Genomic DNA, 25,142 nt, shown 5'->3' on the forward strand with positions numbered 1-25,142 from the left:
GAATTCCGTTAAAGGAATTCAGGGACTTACCATTCATTCGTCCAAACCCCTGGAATCGGGCTTGGGCCGTGTAAGTCCCTAGGAGCATGCGGGGAGAAGCTGAGGGTCTGTGTCGCAGCTCCGCCTATCCCTGAACTTGTTCCTCCACACTGGCTTCCGCTGGAATCCGGGAGTCAGTGCTGTCCCCAAGGCGGGAGGGACAGATAGTCGTAACCAATGCCTAAGCAACCACTCACAATTTGTATGCAAATAAAGTTGTGGCCAAAATTATGCCAAAAACCTTAAACAAAAATTATGTGTGATGTGTGAGTTATTGGGGTTAAGGGTGTTTTGGGGACCTCAGCACGCAACTCAATAAAACTTTCTTTACTAACCTTTTTAGGGAGGATTTACACAATAAAATAAAAATAATGGGTTTTGTTTTAGTATCTTTAGTACTCTGTAGCTGTAGTAGCAGTTCGGGAAACGTTAATAACAACATAATGCCACTCTTCTGGAAAGCAGCCCAAAGCAGAAAGGAGAATTAAGTGCAGTTAAGGTTCAGTTGTTTCAAAGAATCTTGGCAAATGCAAGAAAAGCAAATGATTATATGGTTATATGATTATATGGTTTGAAGCAATATCAGACAATATTGTAATGTAGCATATACTATTGTGGGGTTTTTTGCATGGAAAGAGAACCGTCTGTAGCAGAGGTTCTCAGCTCAGTGTCTGTGGACCTCTGGTAATCCTTTCAGGTGGGCTGTGGAAAGAACAGTTGAAAATATCTATACTGGGCCCCACAGTTGATTTTTTTCCCCTGACAAGGAAGCTTAAGCCATTTTGACCAGCCTAGCAAAACGCTGGCCTAGGGCCTATAATATTCATAATATAAGGCTGATACATTTAATCATTCTCTTCCTTCTCCCACACACCTTTTTAACCAGTGGCCTTTCTTGGCAGCCAGGCTTAAGGCGCATGATTTTTATAATACGGCACAGGTTTTGACCATGAGGCTAGTATTAAAGGAGGGGGAAGATTATTAGGTGGTCCAGCAAGACCACTTATAGTTTTCAAGTGGTCACTGGGGAAAAAAGTTTCTGCTGGTCTAAAGGCATGTAACACGGAGACTATATATTACATACACATTTAAGAGAGAAGGGGCCATAGTTCACACATACCCTGCTTTGCAGGGGGTTGGACTAGATGACCCTCAGGGTCCCTTCCAACTCTACAATTCTCTACAAAACTCTACAATTTTGTGATTCTATATCAAGGTACAGTCTCTAGCATTTCCAGGTGGGGGTGTTCATCTTCCACTTTATTCATTGTGCTGTGACAGAATTGACAGAACGCTGTCTCCCCACCCCACCCCCATTACAGAAGTGAAAGTGTCCATTATGTTAAGATAAGATTATTTTATTCCCTCACGTCCATATAGGTCTCAAATATATTCTGGGGAGTCTGAGTAATTTTTACTTAGTGATGGTGTTTGGCTGTAAACCTCTAGCTCAGCGGTTGCCAAACGTTGTGGGCTCTTGGGCACATGCCACAAAATGGCTGCCGCGGGGCACTGGCGTAACACAAAGCGTCTGCCGCATCTGAAAGGGCAGAAAAAAGAGAGAGGACCACAAAATGGTGAAGGCATGCTTCTCCCCTCCTGCTCTTTGCACCTCTCCTCCGTTCAGGACAAGAGAGAGAGCGGACATTGAATTGTGGGACCCAGTGGGCACGTTTAAGGGGTCACGTCCAATACTGAAGAGGCTGTGCTGATTGTAAACAAGAACAAAGCAAGCAAACAGTCTCTTGTGAAAGGTGTATTTTTGAGGGGATATTTACTGAGGTATTTCACAGGTGCCATAACTCGTGGGCACCCTGGCAGTCATAGGCACTGCTCTATCCAATAATAATAATAATAATAATAATAATAATAATAATAATAATAATAATAATAATTTATACCCTGCCCACCTGGCTGGGTTTCCCCAGCCACTCTGGGTGGCTCCCAATATTAAAAACACGATAAAACATCAAATATGCTGGACGGTGAAAAGTGCAGACTTTTAATCTGCATATACTTTACTGTGCAGCAGCCCTCAAACATAGTAGATAGCTGTCCGTTATAACATAAAATGTACTCTCTGTGACAGTGCAACTATCTACTGTGGTTAGGTGTGCCAAATGTAAGGATACCAAAACCAGCCTATTTCAGATCCATGCCACTTTCACATTGGTTCATTCACAGGGCCATTCCACTCCATTTCCAGATCTAAATGGTATTTAAACATGCATTCTGAACATACTTGCTCTTGAGTTATGTATTTCTAGCAGAAGTGGCTTACCAGGTGGGCTGGAGCCGCTATGCTTACTTCCCACCAGGTGGGTTGCTGCTTTTTTCTGGGAGGGAAAGGGAGACGGAGAGGCAGCAAGGAGGTTGGTGTTGTGTCATATGCAATTTTGGCCTAAATTTGGACTCGCATGAAATAAATAGGCTTAAGGAATCCTAACCGTGTGCCAGACTGTGCTGTGATCACACTACAATATTGCATACTAAGTTGGCTTGCCCAGGATAATGAGTTTTCACACAGCTTGCAAACTAAATTCTTGTGGTACAAGCCATTACAAAATGGCTTGCACCGTCAGACAGTGAACCTGGAAAATGATCTCTTAGGATAACTTCCAAGTGACCTTGTGATGGAGCTTATGTTATCGCTGTGCAATGTGACCCCTGATGGCCTTCTGTACTGTAAAGATATTTTAAGCAATTGCAGTCCAGGCCCTATCAGTGGTCACTGGCACATGTATGCTAGAGAAATGTTTTCCAGGGTTGAGTGTGTGGAAAACCTAATGGGGGAGGAGGTGTCGTGATGGGGAAGGAACAGTCTGAAGGAAAGAGATAGAAAGCAGGGACAGTACAGAGGCCCTCCACAGAATATTTTGATTGGAAAGCCAGTCCACCCCCAGTCCTTTTTGAGTTGTTTTTGTTCTCACAGGTAGGACTGAGGGGCCATTCATAACAATTTTCCTTACAAAAATATAATATAAAGAGATTAGGCCTCATGGCAGTCACAGAGATCACAGGATAGATTTTCCTTTAAAACAATAACACAAGCAGACATATGTACAAAGTTCTGTGCAGTCTTCCAGAAAGAAACGGCAGCCAATATATTTTTGTGATGTCTTTCTCGGGAGTGATATACACATCGCATAATACCTCCATTCTCAAAACAAATTGCTCATACCCCCTTTAAGGAATAATAAGCACAATGCAGTGAAAAATAACTGACTGTTCAAAGCTTGCATGAATTTTCATGATTTCCAGAGACTTTGTACTTTGCACATATATCATACCCTCCAACATTTCTCCAATGAAAACAGGAGCGTCCTATTCCATAATATTAAAATTCTATTATTTATACCTCGCCCATCTGACTGGGGACTTAGCTACACTGGCAAAGGACAAAACACTTTATATGCATTGTTTATGCATTCTAACACTGTGACACCAGATGGCACTGTGGAGGTACGTTTTTTGCTAACCCGATTTCTCACACAAAGTTTGCAACACCTTTAACTGAAACACTCCTTTGATGTGTCTAGAATCCAGCCTGGGTTGCCCCAGCCACTCTGAGCAGCCTCCAACATATATAAAAACATAATGAAACATTAAACATTTTTTTAAACTTCCTTCAGATGTCGTCTAAAGTTGCCATATGTCCTCTTTTTCCAGGACATACCCTCTTTTTCATGGGTAGAGTTGTCATAGCAATCCATAGTTAAAAGTAGCACATGGCAAATGTGTCTTCTTTTTTCTCTCTTCAAAATATGGCAACCCTGTTAACCCTCCAACATTTTTCTGATGGAAATCAGGACATCCTAAGGAAAAGCGGGACCTTCTGGGATTAAATCAGAAACCAGGACGGCTTCTGTAAATCCAAGACTAAGCCTGGAAAATATGGACACTTGGAGGGTCTACACCAGGGGTCAGCAACCTTTTTCAGCCGTGGGCCGGTCCACTGTCTCTCAGACCAGGTTGGGGGGGGGGCGGACTATATTTTGAAAAAAACAAATGAACAAATTCCAATGCCCCACAAATAACCCAGAGATGCATTTTAATTAAAGCACACATTCTACTCATGTAAAAACATGCTGATTCCCGGACCATTCGCGGGCCGGATTGAGAAGGCGATTGGGCTGCATCCGGCCCCCAGGCCTTAGGTAGCCTACTCCTAGTCTACACATATACAGGGATTCGCCAATACATTCACAGGACATGCCCCTGGATGAAATATACTACAGTGGTACCTGGGGTTAAGAACTTTATTCGTTCCGGAGGTCCATTCTTAACCTGAAACTGTTCTTAACCTGAAGCACGACTTTAGCTAATGGGGCCTCCTACTTCTGCCGCGCCGCCGGAGCACAATTTCTGTTCTCATCCTGAAGCAAGGTTCTTAACCCGAAGTACTATTTCTGGGTTAGCGGAGTCTGTAACCTGAAGCGTCTGTAACCCGAGGTACCACTGTATTTGTATGAATTGAAGCAACAGGATCATGGGCAATATCTTGGGAACTTACTGATTCAATAAAATGTTCTGTCTTGCTCTCTCTTTCTCACAACTGGTTTTTCCTTCCCCCCTTCACTGGCACTCTTAACAGACCTGCTTGTTGCACTGGAGAGCAAATTGCGGAGACATGGAATATCGAGCAACAGCCTGTAAAAGTATTTACAGCGCCCTTTCCATTTGTACTAGTCTGAAATGTGTCTAGAGCCTGCCCTTGAGCGAATATACACGGTAACAAATGCTTCCATCTCTTACGGAGAATGGCCTTTAAAATCCTCTTGTGGACAAGCTAGCTATGGCTCCAAGATCCTTTTTTTTCTGGGTGAATCAATACCTAGGTCCTGTTTCAAAACCACATAAATGTCAGCGATAGACTTTGCTCTGTGCGCGAAACGTAATGAATGGTAAGAGGAACAGCTGGCATTGGAAACGAATTGGCTGACTTGAAATATATTTATTGAATTCATAGGCTGTTCTGCCCAACAAGAGGAGAGCATAATGGCCAAGTGCGCCCATTTACCTATTGGCAAATAGCTTCCAATTAAAAAACAAATTGCTCATTGAGATTCAGCATGCCAGAAGCTTAGAAACAAATTTATTAGCATAATTAGCAGCATCAGAAAGAAATAGCACATTGGGAGCTTAAACGCTGATTTTACCAGCATAATATAACAACCATTGTCAATGCGGAATGGATAGCCTAGACTACTTTTTATTATGGTGAATCTGTATTTTTTATTGTTTGATGAGGAATGCCTAAAACCGAAATAATCACAGGCCACTTTCATAACTTGGCTGGAGTCTAATGGTACTCAGTAGTCAGACAAGACTTCATTGGTCCATTTAGGACCAAGCTTCATGGGTGCTTTTTAAAGGGGGCCTTCTATCTGGTGATTGATGGATATGTAACCCATGCACAGTATTTGTTTTTCTGCCATCCTTTGCTGGCAATCTATACCAAGTTTTCTATGACTTTCTGGTAGACCTGGCCAAGTATTTATAAATAATTGCCTCAACAGATGCCACAATTAAATGTGAAATTCACTGCTACAAAAATGTTTCTGGGTAGTTGCTTGGATGGTCTTAAATAAACAACGATTGCACAAGATCATAGAAGTTATGTTTGTCAATGCCTACTAAATATGATAGCTAAATACAACTTACCATATATACTCGAGTATAAGCCGACTTTTTCAGCTCATTTTTTATGCTGAAAAAGCCCCACTTGGCTTATACTTGAGTGAGGGTCCTTTTGGGCTGCTGCTCCTTGCTCCTCCTCTGCCTTTGCCGCTGTCAGCGGCAGCGGAGGAATGAGCAGCCCGAAAGCAGCCCTTTTGGGCTGCTTGTTCTTCCTCCGCCGCCGCCGCCACCACCACCAAGTTTGAGGTGTGGTGAACTGGCTTATACTGTACTTGAGTCAATAAGTTTTCCCAGTTTTTTGTGCTAAAATTAGGTGCCTCGGCTTATATTCGGGTCGGCTTATATCTCTTAATATCAGGCACTGGGGACAAACAACAGGGAAAGGCCATCACCTTTGTGGCCTGCAGACGTCTCCCCCGTGAGAGGTCTGGAGGGTGGCAACATGAGAACGGGGACTTTTCTTCAGTGGCTCCCCATCTGTGGAAGGCTCTTCCCAAGGAGCCTCACTGGGCACCTTCATTACATATTTTTAGGCGCCAGGCAAAAACGTTTCTCTTCAACCAGGCGTTGGGCTGATTAACATTTTATGGCCTTTGAAATGTATCTGTGGGAAGGAGTTTCTTGTTTTGTTTTACTTTCGTTTGCTTTATTATTTATGTTGTGTTTTTATTTTGCATTCTTATGTCTCTGGCTTTTCAAAGTTAGAAACAGAATGCTGAACAAAATGGACTTTGATCTGCTCCAGTAAGGACCAGACCAAGAAGTACTGGAGTACAAATGTTCAGTGTTTTTAACAGAAATATTAAGCCTTCAGTCCCACTTATCTGGGAGAGTAAGTTCCTTTGAACTTGCTGGAGCTTACTTCTGAATCCACAGGACTCTGTTTTTGATTAGGCATTCTGTATCATTCAGCAGCCTTTTCATTCTATGGAAATGTACTTTTTGGAGGACATCCATTTTCGAACCAATGTGTTATCTACCACACATTATGGCCCTTCTCTACTTGACGTAAGCAAGCAAATTCATTCATTCATTCACTGGAGCTACCTGCGAAGGTTCTGTAATAATAAAGTACATTCTTTTCTAATTCCTCAACTAGGAAATGATAATAGAGATACAAAGGCCCTTGTAATGGGAACTCTGTCTTTTAACATAGCTCTGATAATAAAGTCATCAGTCCTTCTGGCAGTGTGAGAAGATAGTTCTCTTTATGGATAATAGAAATAAATATTAAGATATACAATATTAATTAAATAAAATTTAAAATGACATTAGATAAATATTAAGAAATAAAAATATCCCACTGGGGAGAAATATAGCAACTGATATAGAACATTTAGGAGTCTCTGGTCCTGGGTTGCTGGACAAGACAGGAAGCAGCCTGCTATTGTAGGTCAAATAGAAGGGCCCTTCTTTTCCCTGGCATGTTCATGATCCCATCTCTCCCTCCCCTAATCTGGTTCGTAGAAAATCTTGGCAGCACCTGAATTTTAAATAAAATAATTACATGAATGTACCAAACAACAATAATCAATACAGTCATCACTGTAATTTATGCAGTGCTTTCCCATGTACAAAGTGCTTTGATTACATTATCACAGTAATCCTCAAAGCAGCCCTGCAAGGTTGGCCAGTGCTGCTATTTCTGCATTACAACCAGAAGGGGCTGGAGATGAGGCTGGATTAGAATGGCCTACCAAAGGCCTTTGATTGGATCACAGCTCATTCTGTTAGGCAATACGATACACCCAGTTCTCCCCGAGTGACTTCACTCTATGAATGATTCTAAAAGTTGGCACTGCCTGGAAGTCCACGAACCCATTGGCAAATCCCTTCAGCAAGCTGGAATCAGCTGGGAACACTCTTCCCCTCCTTCCTCCTGACTTTCTTTGGTTCCTCTTGGCTAGGCTTCCTCAAACTTGGCCCTCCAGATGTTTTTTGGCCTACAACTCCCATGATCCCTAGCTAGTGGTCAGGGATCCCATGATCCCTAATCCCAGTGGTCAGGGATGCTGGGAATTGTAGTCTCAAAACATCTGGAGGGCCGAGTTTGAGGAAGCCTGCTCTTGGCAGCCGCCATTCCATGGCCAATGCATATGCTCCCAGAGTCGGAATATTTTTGTTTCCCTTTATTTTTCCGCAATAAGTAAATGACAGAAACATGGGAGTTGCCACAGCCAATGTGGGCAATTGAAGGCAAGGAGGAAGAAAATGGTGACGAGAAGCAGCAGTCAAGGGAACAAACTCAGGGTTGGAGTTTTATTAAGCCCTTGGTGGTCTTTGGCATAGTCAGGGCTTTTTTCCAGCCGGAACTTGCCAGAACTCAGTAGCAGTGACTACATTATTACATGAGCACTGTTCCACAGCATTTGATATTTTCATTTACATACATTCATTCGAAATAAGATGAGTTTATGAAGCAATTTTATATCCTCCCACCACGCTGATGAAGAATTCTACAAAACACTAGTCAATATCTGGAATCACTGTTTAGTGTTGGACATTATATTTGCTGAATACACAAAGCTTCACAGCTTGTCTTTCACCGTTCAAAGTCTGGTACCTCGCTTCATTTAAAGATTTTCAGAGACTTTGAGACTAAAGATTTCATTTTGGACTTGTTATGGTTTGAAGGAATTCTATAAAAGATTGTCTATTGCGTATGTACATGGTCATCGTGTTGCCTAGACATTGCTGAAGAACTCAGTTCTGACACCTCTTAGGTGGGCGCCATTGCCCTTATAAGAGAACGAGGGAGGCATTTGTGGTGAGTTCTGGCACCTCTTTTTCTAGAAAAATAGCACTTGGGATTGTGGTCACCAGTTCTCATGTAAATCTTCGATATCTTCATCCCACCACCACTCATCCCCAAGATCTGATGGGGAGGCAAGGCTTAGTCTTCATGAGATCCAAAGGACAAGTGAAGCACCCATGAAACAGATGCTTCTATTATCCAAAAAAGTTACCAGAGAAACCCCTAACGCTTATTGTTGTTTAGTTGTTTAGTCGTGTCCGACTCTTCGTGTCCCCATGGACCAGAGCACGCCAGGCACTCCTGTTGTCCACTGCCTCCTGCAGTTTGGTCAAACTAACGCTAAGAACATACGATTTGTTTCCAGTACATTTTAATGCACCACAGATAACAATATTCAGAGGAAATCTTTGTATTTACTTGTTTTTGTTTACGCATGATTCCTATTTCAAATGCTAATTATTAATTAGTGACCCTTTCTTCATTTCCCCCCCTGACAACTATTAATCTCTCTTTTTAATTAAGGAATAATAGTTCCATTATTTTCTGAAATGTGTTTCTCAAAAGCTTTTCTTTGAAGAAGGGCAGATTAACAGCCTATTCAGATGCAACCCATCACCAACACAGAGGATAACGGTGGGTGGTATCTTGGGAGAAACCGGGAGATTATGATTCTGAGTTTAGCGCAATGATGAATTAGTGTTCTATTATTTCCTATTCTCAGCTCAGCCTCTATCAGGAGAATTTCAGATTTTCCTATCTTCGGTTCTGATTACTGTCTGTATCAGGAGAATGAGTTATCCTGGACTTTAATTTGCCTATTACAGGTTCCTCATTTCATTATACATTCTTACTGATAGCAGCACCAAATGTAACAGCAGAAATTGGCACTCCATTCATCCATTGTCACGATAAAGACTCCAGATGAAAATAGCCAAACATAAATCAGGTCTCTGGAAGACACTCTGAAGATTTTAAAATGAAAAGAACATGCCGCATTTGTTACTCTTTATAGCAAAGACAGTAAAAGAACAGAAAGTGAAAGGACTTGTTCAGAGGCAAACTTACAGACTACTTTAATTTGAACAATGAATAAATTAGAGGGTGTTCCCTAACACCTTTCACTGTTGCAGGTATTACTGTAACTAAATGGAAAAGACCCTGATGTTGGGAAAGATGGAGGGCACAAGGAGAAGGGGACGACAGAGGACGAGCTGGTTTGACAGTGTTCTCGAAGCTACTGACATGAGTTTGACCAAACTGCGGGAGGCAGTGGAAGACAGAAGTGCCTGGCGTGCTCTGGTCCATGGGGTCACGAAGAGTCGGACACGACTAAACAACTAAACAAAAAACAAACAAACAAATGCAAAGGAGGACAGAGCTTCTGTATCTTTAACCATTCTGAGCATATGATGCAGATTTTAGATGTAGATGTTCTTCAGTGTAAGTCACTTGGAGACCTACTTGTGACAAAGACAAGAGACTGTTTGTTGTTTAGTCGTTTAGTCGTGTCCGACTCTTCATGACCCCATGGACCAGAGCACGCCAGGCACTCCTGTCTTCCACTGCCTCCCGCAGTTTGGTCAAACTCATGCTGGTAGCTTCGAGAACACTGTCCAACCATCTCGTCCCCTGTCGTCCCCTTCTCCTTGTGCCCTCCATCTTTCCCAACATCAGGGTCTTTTCCAGGGAGTCTTCTCTTCTCATGAGGTGGCCAAAGTATTGGAGCCTTCACGATCTGTCCTTCCAATGAGCACTCATTCCTTCAGAATGGATAGGTTTGATCTTCTTGCAGTCCATGGGACTCTCAAGAGTCTCCTCCAGCACCATAATTCAAAAGCATCAATTCTTTGGCGATCAGCCTTCTTTATGGTCCAGCTCTCACTTCCATACATCACTCCTGGGAAAACCATAGCTTTAACTTTACGGACCTTTGTTGGCAAGATGATGTCTCTGCTTCTTAAGATTCTGTGTAGGTTTGTCATTGCTTTTCTCCAAGAGACTAATTAATGCAAAACAACAACAACAAATAAAAATATATGAGTCATGCAGCCTTATCTCTCCATCCATCTCAGTAGTGATGGCAGGCAGTGGTTCTCCATGGCTGGAGGCAGATCTGCTCCCTCAAAACGATGGATCTTTCTGCATGAGAAGCATAAGCTTTGCCTCCCCCATAGAAGTTGTGTAGTTGGTGCAACTTGTCACACAGGTAAGAAAAGTGTCACTCGCTGAAATTCCCACTTCTGCACAATTGTTGAACCCTGCCTTCATTTGGAAGTGGTTCCTAAAAGGAATAACTAGCGCGCTCATTTCTTGTCTCACATATGTAATAGTGGTATGAGTTGTGAGAGGGAGGCCATAAAGAAGGAACAATTAATCGCGGTGGGCACTATGAGTATTCTCCAACTAGGTTAAACAGAGTAGATAGATCCATTAAAACAAATGACCTAAGTTAATTACATCCATTGATTTCAATGAGTTTGCACTGAGTAGGACCAACATTGAATGTAGACTGAAAGAAGTTTAGTTACGGGTAGGTAGCTGTGTTGGTCTGCCGTAGTTGAAACAAAATAAAAAAATTCCTTCCAGTAGCACCTTAGAGTCCAACTAAGTTTGTTATTGGTATGAGCTTTTGTGTGCATGCACACTTCTTCAGATACACTGAAGAATATATAGTGAGAGGGTGGGGAGGAGTATTACTCAGAAGGGTGGTGGGAATGGGTGTTTGGCTGATAGGTGTGGTAAACGTGTTGATGACTATTTAACGGCTGCAATTGGTCTTATAGGAAAAAGCAAGAGGTGAGATGGCTAAAAATAGCTTTATCATGTATAATGAGATAAGAATCCAATGTGTCTATTTCAGGTCTCTGCATGGTTTTAAGTTTGGTAATAAGTTGCAATTCAGTAACTTCTCTTTCTAGTCTATTTCTGAAATTCTTTTGTAATAAGGCAGCTACTTTGAGATCTTGTATAGAATGTCCTGGGAGACTGAAGTGTTCTCCTACTAGTTTCTCTGGTTCAGCTTAGTTTATTGAATTTCTGAGTCACTTCCCGCAATAGACAACCCTAAAGCAATTACTTAGTTGTGGCAGTCCAGGGGCCTAGCATGGGGGGGGGGTTTACCGGGGTGATTGGCCTGGGCACAATTTTTTTTAGGGGTGCACCTCTGCAGCTGCCAATCCAATTGAAGGTGCTTCCCTTCCTGCCTTACCTGAGCAGCATGCCAAGCAGTAGCCAGGAGAGGACGGACCCTGGCATCCCTCGGCTGTGTGGTGACCCCCGCTGGGAAGGGAGGCTGGCAGACAGCGAGACTTGTGGTGGCAGCGGCACCCCAGTCCGAGGAGATGCACACACATGTCCTGCCACTGCTCCACAGCGTCACATGGAGACACCAGTTTGGGGGCACAATACTTTACTTGCCCTGGACACTAGCAACCCATGCTACACCACTGTGGGAGCTTTCCACAAAAATCGAGTGCATGTTTTCTAATATACTGTAACTTATAAATATGGGAATGAGACATGCCACCTTTAAAAATAATAATAATACAGTGGTACCTCGGGTTACATACGCTTCAGGTTACATACGTTTCAGGTTACAGACTCCGCTAACCCAGAAATAGTGCTTCAGCTTAAGAACTTTGCTTCAGGATGAGAACAGAAATCGTGCTCTAGCAGCGCGGCAGCAGCAGGAGGCCCCATTAGCTAAAGTGGTGCTTCAGGTTAAGAACAGTTTCAGGTTAAGTACAGACCTCCGGAACGAATTAAGTACTTAACCCGAGGTACCACTGTAGTGGTGTTCTGGTTCACTCACGCCAGAATCTTACAAAATGTAATTATAACCAAGTCCCATTGAAAGCACTGAAATGAAACTTGTCCATGATTAACAAGTCCCATTGACTCCAATCTATTTATTACATTTCATTGAATTGATTCCCAGGTAAAGAAAACAACTCTATTGAGATCTAGAGCAGGCTTCCTCAACCTCGGCCCTCCAGGTGTTTTGAGACTACAATTCCCAGCATCCCTGACCACTGGTCCTGCTAGCTAGGGATCATGGGAGATGTAGGCCAAAAACATCTGGAGGGCCAAGGTTCAGGAAGCCTGATCTAGAGGGTATATCAAGGACCACCTGTTCCTCAGTGGGTGCCCTTCCTACTGAGGTTAGGTGAGTGGAAAGAGCACATCAGGCCTCCTATTGCTACCCCAGGTCTGGGCGCCTAAGCCGCCCTCCCAGGAGCTTTCAGCGCCAGGTGTAAACAGGTTTACATTCTTGGAAAAACCTAACCAACAAATAAAATTTACTGGTGCAATTTTGAGCTCTGTTGACAACAAGACTTGCACATACAATGAAACGGGGTGCCGTCCATGGTGTTTTAAGAATTTAATTTCTGATCGGTTCATGTTCTCTGTTCTTCCCTTCTCAGCCTTTGGAAGAACAAGTCTGGGACCTGTTACGCGAAGCGGACAAGACTGCAGCTGAAGCCAAAGATAAAAGCCAGGTGTATGATGCTATGGCAGAAACCATGGGAGATGCATGGGATTCTCTTGTTATTGTCCTGGAGAAGCGCAAGGCACTTTTGGAGCTGACTTCTGATTTTTTTGAAAATGCGCTGGAGGTTCGTATGTAGAAAAAAATAATAATTATTTTTTAAGTAACATATAAAACAATATATTTCAGTTTTTTGGTTAAAAAAACAAAACAAAACACCATTCCAACTAACCCAGAAAACACTGGGCTAGTATGTTAGACCTTGAAGCCCTTTGGTCAGATTCAGCAGAGCTCTTCTTACTTGCCCTGAGGGAGAATCACCACTGCTTGAACTTAAATAAGATCCCGAAGCACGATGAAATCCATGACTGTTTAGTGGTTTGTTTGTATTGATGGTGAGCTTGAAAGTGGGTCATTCTCTGTAACACTTAACTCTAAAGAAAAATCTTTTGCGGGCAGAATTCAAGCATGTGCCAGTAATTTAGGTTTACACTGCTTAAAGTGGATTAAATTGCGTTCTGTCGCCCTGGCAAGATAAATTCACTTGTTTGTTTTTTTAGAAAACAGTCTTTTTGCCATTAGGAAATTGATGAGGAACTTCACTGAGAAGTGTAGGATAGATGAATGATTGACAGAAAGACACCACACAAGCAAGTTACAATGAACGTTCAGTGTTGTGTACTTGCCCAACAAATCAGAATGAATGCCAAAGATCAGACATAGTCAAATTTCTCCGTAAGCTTTGTGGAAGCAAATCAGGATGAATGCTGAATAAACAGGTCATACCTTGTTTACAACATTTCATTACAATAGAAAGAAATGTATGATAAAATCAGGCGTGCTTCCGCTTCAGCTGAAAAGGGAACGATCAGGACAAAATCTGGAGTGAAAATATCTGGGGAAAGTATTCCAGTATTGTGGTATCTTACCTAAGGATAATCTAAACATATAGATGTTGTAAAATTAGATGGCTGCAAAGGTTATTGATGTGTTGGGAGTCACCTTGAGGAATATCAGAGCCTCCAAATTCAGCTTGAGATGCTGCAGCATCTGAAAGTCTGTGACAATTTAGGGACGGGTGGTTCCTTTCTTTAAAAATACTCACTCAGCTTATTGAAATTACCCTAGATTCCTGGGTATTATTTAGGAGCCATTTCTGATTCCTTCTGTATTCCTTATATGTTTCACCTGTTTAGGAGTCTTCAAATTTGCCTTGATAATGCTAAATACTAGTTTTATTTATAGCGACATCCCTGCGTATGGTTCTTTACAAATAATATTGTAAGGGGCTTACGATCTACAAAACAGATTTGAAGAAGTAAGAGGTAGTATTGGGACTGGCACCAGACTTCAGGCCCCCTGGGCATGGCTCTAACAATGTGTCAGTAATGGATTTGGGGCAGTGCTTTTGAAAGGGAGCTAAACTTGGCTCCAATCCATGGTGGCCATCTGCCGTCTTACGTTAACCAAAATCCAGTGCCCTGACCCATAGATCTATGCAAGCCATAGTCCTACTGAACCTACAGACGTATTAATACATTTCATAGATCAGTGGACCAGGGCATTACATTACGGGTAACTTAAAATGGCAGGTGGCCACTGCAGATGGGAGCTAAGCTGTTCAAAAGTGACCCTGTCTACTGAGAAGTGCCTCTAGTTTGGACACCGTGCTAAGCCAGGGATTGTGGTCTGCTGCTTCTGCTTGTGCTGGGGAAGGAGCAGTCCTGGCAAAGTAACAGAAGAAGGGAGAAAGCAATCTGAACTGAACAAGAAAAGCATTTTTATCCCCTCCAGCATAATGCCATTTCGCTGCAACCAGGCTGTGGGGAGGTTGGACACTGCATGAAAGGAAATGGGGCAGAAGAATGATTAAGCACTCCTCATGCTTTGCTGGTTTTCCCGGTAGTGATGTATGGCAGTGAGAGCTGGACCATAAAGAAGGCTGATCGCCAAAGAATTGATGCTTTTGAATTATGGTGCTGGAGGAGACTCTTGAGAGTCCTATGGACTGCAAGAAGATCAAACCTATCCATTCTGAAGGAAATCAGCCCTGAGTGCTCACTGGAAGGACAGATCGTGAAGCTGAGGCTCCAATACTTTGGCCACTTCATGAGAAGAGAAGACTCCCTGGAAAAGACCCTGATTTTGGGAAAGATGGAGGGTACAAGGAGAAGGGGATGACAGAGGACGAGATGGTTGGGCAGTTTTGTTGAAGCTACCAACATGAGTCTGACCAAACTGCGGGAGGCAGTAGAAGACAGGAGTGCCTGGCGTGCTCTGGTCCATGGGGTCATGAAGAGTCGGACACAACTAAACAACAACGACATGCTTTGCTTATCTGCTGCAAGTTGAATCCTTTCCACGAAGAAGCTTCAGCAAAGATCCTGGCTTGTTTGATGCTGAAAATGTACATTAGCCAGGTCTATCATTTCCCCCCTCTCCCTTAGTAATGCACACCAGCCCATCCCATCCCTTCCCTTCCCAATGGCCCATTAAGTTCATTCCAAAAGAAATTATTTAGCTCCCAGAGCCTTCTGGTGGTTCCCTCACTGCGGGGAAGTGAGGTTACAAGGAGCCTGGCTGAGGGCCTTCTCGGTAGTGGTGCCCACCCTTTGGAACGCCCTCCCATCAGATGTCAAGGAAATAAGCAACTTTCTGAAGGCAGCCGTGTATAGGGAAGTTTTTAATGTTTAATGTTTTATTATGTTTTTATATATGTTGGAAGCCGCCCAGAGTGGCTGGGGCAACCCAGTCAGATGGGTGGGGTATTATTATTATTATTATTATTATTATTATTATTATTATCTTAATTATCTTTATTATCTTTATTATTATTATTTGCCTCTTCTCTAGCTTGGGGAGCAGAGCAAGTTATCATCTCCACCTTTCTGTTATACTTTAGTTGTTGACCCAACTTTGAATCATGACCCAGTGTAGAAAAAGCAGCAATACATAAATTCCGCAGGGTCCCAGATGATATTTATGGCACCCGCCATTGCAATTCTGGGTTGAAGCAAATATCTCTAAGAAGAACACAAAAAAGTGACTAGCAGACAGTTTGTTAGAACATTGTTTTTTCCCCTCACAGAGTACTGTAAGGCAGCAGGAGTGGGACCAAGGATCAGGCCTCGTGTCCTGAAACATCCAAGCAGAGGGGCGAATGGGAAATGTCATATTGACTTAAAATGGAAATACTGGAAAATTCTCACTGAAATGTTTTGCTTTAAATGACAGAATGTGATTATGTGTAATCTTTGTTTTATTATGATAAAGTGCAAGCTTCATCTCTAGGATATTCTTTAATGAAAATCAGAAGTCAAATCCCAAACGTTGAAGCATAATGGATTTGTTTTATATCGTAAAGAGCATAAAAAAACACCCAGGATGGAACATGTGAGGAAAAGCAGGCAGAGCAGAAGGCTTATTTCTCATCATCTTTCTTAATTTCATCTGAAGTTTCTGCATCCCCAACTTCTGAGATTTGCTTGATTATTTATTTATTTCGCTCCGACAGTTTCAGCCCACAGGATATTTGCCCTACTTAAAATGCAGCGTGAGATTTAGAAAGGAGCAAAAATGATGCCAAGGTTGCATGTTGCTTAAATACAAACTTCTAATGTTCACTAAACAAAAAACAAAAACCGTTTCCTTTTGCCCCTGACATATTTGGCAGGCTGGACTGTGTGTGTGTGCGCACACACACACACACACACACACACACACACACACACACAGTGCGTACCCCAGCCCCACCCCCAAACAATAGGAGGCAATGATAGTATAGTAAAATGACTAGGAAAATCTAGTCAGTCATGTTTTAGGTCAGAGGCATGCATGCATTGCCAATTTCCATCTTAGATGTATACTCTATGTGGGACTACCCTTGAAGGCCATTCGGAAACAGCCTTTAACCCAGAACGTCAAGGTAGTACTCACTGCCTGGAGCAATACATGTCCTTAGGCCACTTTATTGGTTCACAATTAGTTAACAATTGGTGCAGTTCAGAGCACTTGTTTTGATATTTACAGTCCTAAGAAGTTTGGACCCAGGGTACTTAATGGACAGCATGCTCCCAAAAGAACCTGCCCATTTGCTTAAGTTATTATTTGATGTCCTGCTGTATGCTCTTCCTTCTTCTGAGGATAGGATGATGGCTGCTAACGTGTGAGGTCTTTTCCGTGGTGGTCCTTTGGTTATAGAACTGCATCTTCAGGAAGTTCTGTCTGCTATTCTTCTACCTCTCCTTCAGGAAACAGCTTAAAAGATTCCTATTCCGGTGGCATTTTGAGCTGGATGTGGCTTGAGTATTTATACTGATGTGATTTAGTTAGTTTGTTTGTTTATCTTGCTGCTAGATGTTACGATTTGAATTGTTCTCGGTTGGATTTGATGGAGTGGCTTATATTTTTGTCTTTTTGTAACTGTATGGGTTGTCAGCCTCCTTGGTTTTGGGTAGAGCCAGAAGACAGGGTATAAACATGTTGTTGTTGTTACTTCCTTCTGCCTTTGAGTATTTGGCTTTTCAGGATTCTTTTTTCTATGATTCTCAGCCTCCTGAATGTAAACTGGAAAATTGATGTGCTTATTATTGAGTTAGAAGTTAATGTAATTTGCTTCAAGCAATAGGTTGTATTCAATTGTTTCCATACACTGGCAGAAGCTTCGTTCCACTAGGGCTCTGGGTTAGCCGAATCCTGGCTGTTAAAACTACACAGAAGCTGCCTCTGTCTGGCTGTTCCTTCAAAATCACCCTAATTCATGATGATTTGTCTAAAATGCATGTGTATCTTCTATACTAGCAGCAGCTATCACCACAAATGTCCATCACCAGGGTGGAAGCCCTCCATGCGTGTGGTGCTATAAAACACATAATGAATATGCTGCTAGACTTTACAGCCCCAGGATTCAGGGCTCTTTTCAGCCCCTGCCATTTGGCGTCTCGTTAATGCGTTAATTGGTGCAAGGACACTAAACAGCAGAAGTTCAATGCAAGGAGTGGTAAGCCTTTGCTGGCTAGATGCAGCCTGTGAGGCTTACATTACTCTCCTGCTGCTCCTTCCCTTAAGAGTATTGTGACAATGAAGATTTAAAAGTTAGGGCTGTCCAGAAAATACCTCAAGATGAGCTTCCTATTTTAATCTTAAAAGGATTGCTTTAAATTTCAAAGCGTTATTTTAAAGAGATTGGTTTGTTGCATGTTTTCGCTAGAAATGTTGATATTTTTTATATTCTAATAGGATGGATTTATCCTGAATTTTCATTATGGGTGTTTAAATGTTAATGCTTCTACTTCGTAAGCCACTTAGAAGCCTGTTTGGCTTTAAGTGGTATATTAATTGTTGTCCTGTTCACTCTGGTTCTTGTTGTATTCCGATTCTTGAGGACTAATGGTTTGGGGCCACGACTTCTGGTCCTGACACAGCATCATATCCTCAGCTGGCTCCGCCCTTCTGAGCTGTGTGAAGGAACCTATGAGAGTATAGCTGGCTTGTTACCTCTGCCAAACACATGTGGAAACCAAAGGAACAAAGCCAGACAGGTGAAGAAGCTGCAGACATGCCATTGTCAAGAGCATGGCAAGGAAGCACAGTCCCACTTCCACTCCATGCATTAGACCTCCACATGGATGGCTAATGGGTGAATAGGGCAGCGGGCTACAATTGTTCCTTAAACATTGGCTGGCCCCTACTCATCCAGAGGTACATAGGTGGCAGCCATTGTGTTCTGCATGGTGAATGCTGGCAAATCTTTTCCTTTCTGCTCTTTGGCAACTTAACAGGCCTCACTTAATTGAAAGTACGCTCATTTGGAATCAAAGGGACTTTCTTCCAAGATGATTGCATTTGGGATCATGGTTTATTTGATGGCTACTGGCTAATCTTGGCTATCCAGATGCTGATTGACCTCTATATAAAGGCCTTGCACTTGCAATGCTGAGAGCATAGTGAGCAAGGGGTGCCAAGCATGCTCATTTCTGTCAGATCCAACAGTTCTGATTACTTGTTTAGAGTGGCAGGACTGAATACATCAACAGACAAAGCTGTCCTACACACTGGTAGATCTATCTCAGTACTAGCCATGGCTCTCTAGAGTTTCAGGCAAAAGTCTTTTCCAACCCTCCCTGGAGATGCCAGAAATTGAAGCCGGGACTGTCTGTGAGCAAAGTATGTGTTTTAGCAATAACTGACCTACAGGTTCTTCCTTTAGTTACCCCATTTCCCTCCCTCCCTCCCTTCCATTGGGTGATCAGTTCCATTTGCTCTGCAAAGAGATCCTCATAGGCAGCAGTGAAGTACACATGCAGTCCAGTGCTGTGCATTAGGTTACACTCCTTGGGCCAGAACAGTAGATACTAGCACTGTTCATTCCAGTGGTTTTCACCAAAGAACCCAAGGCTTTTTCACAAGTCTTCTTCCCTACCCAACCCTACCCCAGCATTGGTGCGCATGGCTGCCATGACTGTTAGAGCTAGAAAACAGATCAAGTATACTAATTCTCAAAAAGACAATTGCAGGATGAAGGATATGCTGGGCCATCACTGTAAATGCTTCCCACCTTTCTGAGAGCTTATTCTAAGACCTGAGATGAGACTTTTCAGTTGGGATATTGTCACGTGTAACTAAATTGTGGTTTCTGTCATCCTTCTTGGCTCTTCAACAGTTTGCAATCAAAATCGACCAAGTTGAAGATTTCCTGCGGAATTCCCAAGAGTTTGAGAATCCAGAATCTCTGAGAGCAATCCTGCATCAGCATGAACAACATACAAGAGGTACAGATGGGTATCCCCCCCTTTTTTTCTTTAATTTAGAAGATTCCTAATTATTACATATTTAGAATTGGGTCATGGATAAATGCTGCTTACAACTTCTGTTGAAGGAAGTGAAAATCTAAAGTATTTTTTCTGGACTGCTGTTCTAATTTTACTACTACTTGAAATTACAAACCTGTAAAGGTTTGCCTACCTTTCCTTATTCTATCTATTTTCATTTCTTTCCTCCTTCCTCCTTTCCTAACTTTTTTTAAAAACAGTTCCATTTCTCCCTAGAGCCCAGTCTTGCCTGATTTTCAGTGTAGTCTATCATAGGAAGGAAGTTGAGCAGTTGGGGGAGTGGTGCAGGAAAAACAACTTACTCCTTAACTTAAAGAAAACAAAAGAGATTATTGTGGACTTTAGGAAATGTAAATTGAATATTCAGCCACTTATTATTGAGGGGAAGTGTGTGGAACAGGTCTCGGTGTTTCGATTTCTGCGAATGGAGTTGAGAGATGACCTAACTTGGGGAGAGCACAGCAAAGACCTGATGAAGAGAGCACAGCAGAGGTTATATTTTCTGAGAATCCTCTGGAAAAATAATCTCTCAAAGGACCTGTTGATGGCATTTTACCATTGTACTGTTGAGAGTGTATTAACTCATGGTCTGTGTGTGTGGTTTGGGACCTGCACGGTCAGGGAAAAAACAATGTTGTCCAGGGTTGTAAAGACTGTGGAGAGAATACGGTAACTGGGTGCACTCTCCCTACCTTGGATCAAATCTATGCTTCCAGGTGCCATAAGAAAGCTGCAGAGATAGTGCACACCCCAGAAATGATCTCTTTCAGCTTTTGCCTTCTGGAAGAAGGTACAGGGTTATAAAGACTAGGACTAGCCGTCTGAGAAACAGTTTCTATTCAAATGTGATTTTGGTTTTAAACGCAGTGTAAGGTAGTCTCTATGGGAGTATATTGTATTTAATTATGGGGTATCAGAGTTTTTAGGGGGCTAACCAGGCTGGGTTAGCTGGGATAGCACGCTTGTTGGTTTTTGAATGTCTGATGTAGATTTTCAATTTTGTTGTTCTGTATGGGACAATGACAATATCGTATCATAGTGGGTGGGAACCTGTGGCCTGACTTCCTGTGAGTTGGAAGTCCGGAGAAGAGAAGGAGTGGGAAAGGGAGAAGCTTAATGTGTGGAACAGCAGAAGGTCTGGGCAAAAATCCCTCTTCAGCGAATCAGTTCAGGCCTCTGGCAAGAGTGATGTGTCCCTCCCCAAGAGACTGAAGATGAAGTAGGGGTGAGTGAGCCCCCAAAAAGCTTCTCCTGAGGCTTAAGGGTCCTCAGCAATAGTGTGGAACATATGGGGCAATAGATGAGGGTACCCCCCCCCCAAATCTATAGATGAGGGTAGTTCTCCCAAATCAAATGGAAGGTACTTTCTGCAGCCATAGTGGAGCCTGTTGAAGATGACATAAGCCTGATTTCCCTGCTCCTCCAGCAGTCCATGTGCTCCATCATACTATTGAGGTTCCCCAACCCTCCTGTTCAAAAGGCTTTTCATTAGCTTTAGCAGAGAGCAAAGGGTTGAGAATCCCCCAGCTTCAGTACTCGTCTTATAGTAGGTTGGATGCAATCCCAAAGGAGATGGGTAAAGTAATTACAATTGCATAGCGCAGCAGGATAGCATCCGTCTCCAGAAACATATCTTAAAAAGTTTGGGGCTTCCTTCTAAGTAATTGTAAAAGACAGGGTCAGGCTGGCCTCCTGTTTGGAGTAAGGTGCTAGGAATCTAGGTTTGCCCAAATTCTCGCTTGCCACCCTGCCTGCCAGCTCTCAGCTCAACTACTAGCCAGCCTCTCTTCCAGACTACCAGCCCTGATGCTGGAAAGCAATCTGAAACCGGAACCAAAAATATGCCACAATTCAGAAACGAAACGAATAGTCCCGGGGGAGTGGACATTGGATGAGTTTTACAGTTTTGCCTGCCGCAAATATGCAATTGGGTATATTCCAGAGGAAATGGAATGATGGATTTTTACAAGGCAGTAAGCGTGGCTTCGTGGTGTTCAGCCCAAATATTTATGACAAGTTTTGCATGGGAAAACAAGTATGTTCCAAATTTCAGTGTACGCTGCATTTCAGGGAAAGGACATTTAAAAACAAAACAAAAAACACCCAGCAGCAAATCTTGGAAGCCTGCAATTGGCGTGAGCTGAGCCACCTGGCAGCTGGGCCTAGTTTAGTGGGACTCATCTTGGCATACATTTCTCTGGGAAAGACAATTACCATGACTTTGGAGACCTGCGCTCAAAATGGTATCTGTCAAAGTAGTTTTAAGCAGAGCTGCACCATTGGAACATGGAAGGATAGGAGCCAAAGACATTGGAAGCAAGGTCTGTCAGGGATGACCAAGCCTTGGTGCAGGACCAGTGTTGAGGGTTGGCATGGTGGAATATATGCCAATGGCTCACAGTCTGGGCAGGGGACCTGCTGCCAAACGCCACCTGCAGTGAGGAGGCAGACTCACTGAAGGAGGACAGAGAGTCCAGGGATGGTATCTTGCCCAATGGTCTTCAGAAAAACTGAAGCCATCCTTGATTGGTGGCAAGAGGCAACTCAGTTTCCTAGGGACTGTGGCTTACACAAGCCATTATGCTTATACACACCCTATATACCAGTCAAATCAGATGGCTTGGGTGTTCGCCAGTCCGGATTCGAACAATCTCTGGTTGAACAGTGCTCCTTTGCAGGCCTGTCTGAAGCCACTCTGCATGGAACTATAGAACTCAGTTTCTGATTCCAGAACCCGACAGCGTTATTTTAATGAGTGCATACCTTCATTTTGCTCCTCACCCAGGTAATGCCGAAAAACGTGATCAGTTTCTGGCACTGAGCAATTCTGTGCTGTATAGGTATCCGGTTGAGTGCTGTTGTCCATCATTGCTGGGAGGCTGGATTAGCAGGATAAAAAGGAAGCCGCAGGCAGCAGTCACATTTCCATTTTATGTTGTATCTAGGTATTTAGGATGACTCCGCCCTAGGCAACTGCTGTTTGATACACCATCTGAAAGTGTCTGTTTCTGTAAAAGCTGCAAAAATACAGCTCCAAGGCTCTTGGCTGCCAAAAACTACACAGAGAAGCTGATGGGATATTTAAAGGGCTTTTAAAAGAGCAATGCTAGTTTTAGCACAGTGATGCCAGCAAGCGGCAATTGGGTACAGTAGAGAGAAAGCTCACAAGACACCTTCGGTGGCAATATGCAGTTAAAACATACACCGTCCAAGAAGTTTAGACCCAAAGGGTGTGTGTTTTCTAAAACAGCTCCTTGTGTATTTCACTCCCTCAATTCTTATTATTTATTACAAGTGGGACCTCCAACGAAATGTTGCAATGTACTCTTACCTTCTAGCATAAATGCAGCAGTTTATTGGAGGTCCCACCTGTGATAAATATTTATAAAATTGGGATATCAAGGAGGGCTTTCTCCCCCCACTCCTGGATTCTATTTTTCTTTTTTGCCTGAGGTGCAACATGCCATGGTGTCTGAACATACTGAATCCTCACTGGGCGGCTGTTTTGGGGAGGGGGAACATGACCCCTTAGGGGTTTTTTTAAAATTAAATTTGTTCTTGTGCAAACTTCAGGGTTTACCTGAACATGTTGTTTATATAAAGCCTTTTGGATACACAGGCCAGCTCTTATTGCTAAATACCTAGCAGTCTAAATATTTTTTGTTCTAGCGGCTACCTCAACCTTCCAGAGCAGATTTACAGGGGGTGTGGGGCAGAGTGGGGGCACAGGGAGAGTAGGAGGAGGGGAAGTTTTCATTGTGCAGTTAAAACTCATTGCACTAATTTAGCTGGATCCCACCCAACATATTTAAGTAACCTAGGATTTACATGTGGCACACATTTCCTTATGAGCGACTAGGTTTGTTATCCAATATATGGATGTTGCTTCAACAAAGTCCTTGCAGGCTTTTCGTATTATTTAAATGAGTATGTGATGGCATGCTACCTTCCTTACTGTAAACACCACTCCTATGGATGTTGGGTTTTCTGCGTTTGAGGGAGGAAGCTATCTTTCTATGAGAAGATTGAATGAAGGAATAAAAGGGAAGGCTATTCTTAAAAAGAAAAGAAAAATATAGCAAGATAGAACCAAGAGTATGTCCCCCAACAGTTAGAGCTTGTTCAGAGCTGTACCTCTGTAGGGTAATGTACAAAACAGTCTAGCTAGGGAACAATTTGTACAGGTTCTTAAAAACTGGAGTCAGCTTTACCACTTAAAACCATTTGGTCACTACTCTTAATTGTGATCTAGAATACATACCAGTTTTCCCCAGTTTTCTGGTGACCTCAAGAGGTTTTGCTGGCTGGGGCAGATGGGATTATAGCCTAAAACATTTGGAGAGCACTAGGTTGAGGAACACGGGTGGCGCTGTGGGTTAAACCACAAAGCCTAGGGCTTGCCGACCAGAAGGTTGGTGGTTCGAATCCCCGCGATGGGGTGAGCTCCTGTTGCTCGGTCCCTGCTCCTGCCAACCTAGCAGTTTGAAAGCACGAAGTGCAAGTAGATAAATAGGTACTGCTCTGGCGAGAAGGTAAACGGCGTTTCCGTGTGCTGCTCTGGTTTTGCCAGAAGTCATGCTGGCCACATGACCTGGAAGCTGTACGCCAGCTCCCTCAGCCAATAAAGCGAGATGAGTGCCACAACCCCAGGGTCGTCCGCGACTGGACCTAACGGTCAGGGGTCCCTTTACCCTTTACCTAGGTTGAGGAAGGCTGGGATACAGAACCTGGTTCTCTCTGTAAATGAGTTAAACTGAGTTTGATTTCAGTGGAGGTGTAAAATAACAACAATTTTATTATTTATATGTCGCCCATCTGACTGGGTTGCCCCAGTCACCCTGGGCAGCTTCCAACAAAGTATTAAAAAACAGAAAAACTCAAACATTAAAAAAATCTCCCTATACAGGGCTGCCTTCAGATGTCTTTGAAAATTCAGATAGCTGTTTATTTCCTTGACATTTGATATATTTCCAGGCCTGAATAAACTGATATGTTTTAATTGCTATAAAAACAGTATTTCCACACAGTGATCCCTGCCGTATAAACATTACAAATATGACACTAAAGCATCTTGTGGAAACTAAGGACAATTGAAATGTATTTGAAAAGCCTTTCTAATCCTTCATGAGTTTATTGCTCCCCACTGAGATTTAGACATGTGGTTTTAGTCAAATGTTATGTTTACAATAAATTTAAATTGCAGTTGATTGTTTGATGCAACAGTAACTACTTTCGTATTTTTTAAATCTCTTCTCTCTCTCTCTTTTGCATGGTTGAGGCTAGCTGGTTCAAAAGCTAGTGGCTTGAATCGTATGTAATTCTGTTCAAGACGACAGAATAGTGAATTGAAGCCTGGTCACTTTAATATGAGTTTGGTGGTCTCAATTCA

At 42.8% G+C, this 25,142-nt stretch overlaps 1 protein-coding gene across 8 annotated transcripts in view; it reads left to right on the forward strand.

Moving 5' to 3' along the window:
• CCDC141 (coiled-coil domain containing 141) overlaps nucleotides 1-25,142 on the forward strand; it is a 125,105-nt gene that overhangs the window by 19,286 nt on the left and 80,677 nt on the right. For all 8 annotated transcript variants that reach the window (XM_028748431.2, XM_077916504.1, XM_077916513.1 and 5 more), the window contains exons 3-4: nucleotides 12,859-13,050; nucleotides 19,585-19,693. In XM_028748431.2, coding sequence (XP_028604264.2) covers nucleotides 12,859-13,050; nucleotides 19,585-19,693 — 301 coding nt within the window. The remainder of the gene's footprint in view (nucleotides 1-12,858; nucleotides 13,051-19,584; nucleotides 19,694-25,142) is intronic.

This window comes from Podarcis muralis, chromosome 1 (assembly GCF_964188315.1).
Source record: "Podarcis muralis chromosome 1, rPodMur119.hap1.1, whole genome shotgun sequence".
NCBI lineage: Eukaryota > Metazoa > Chordata > Lepidosauria > Squamata > Lacertidae > Podarcis > Podarcis muralis.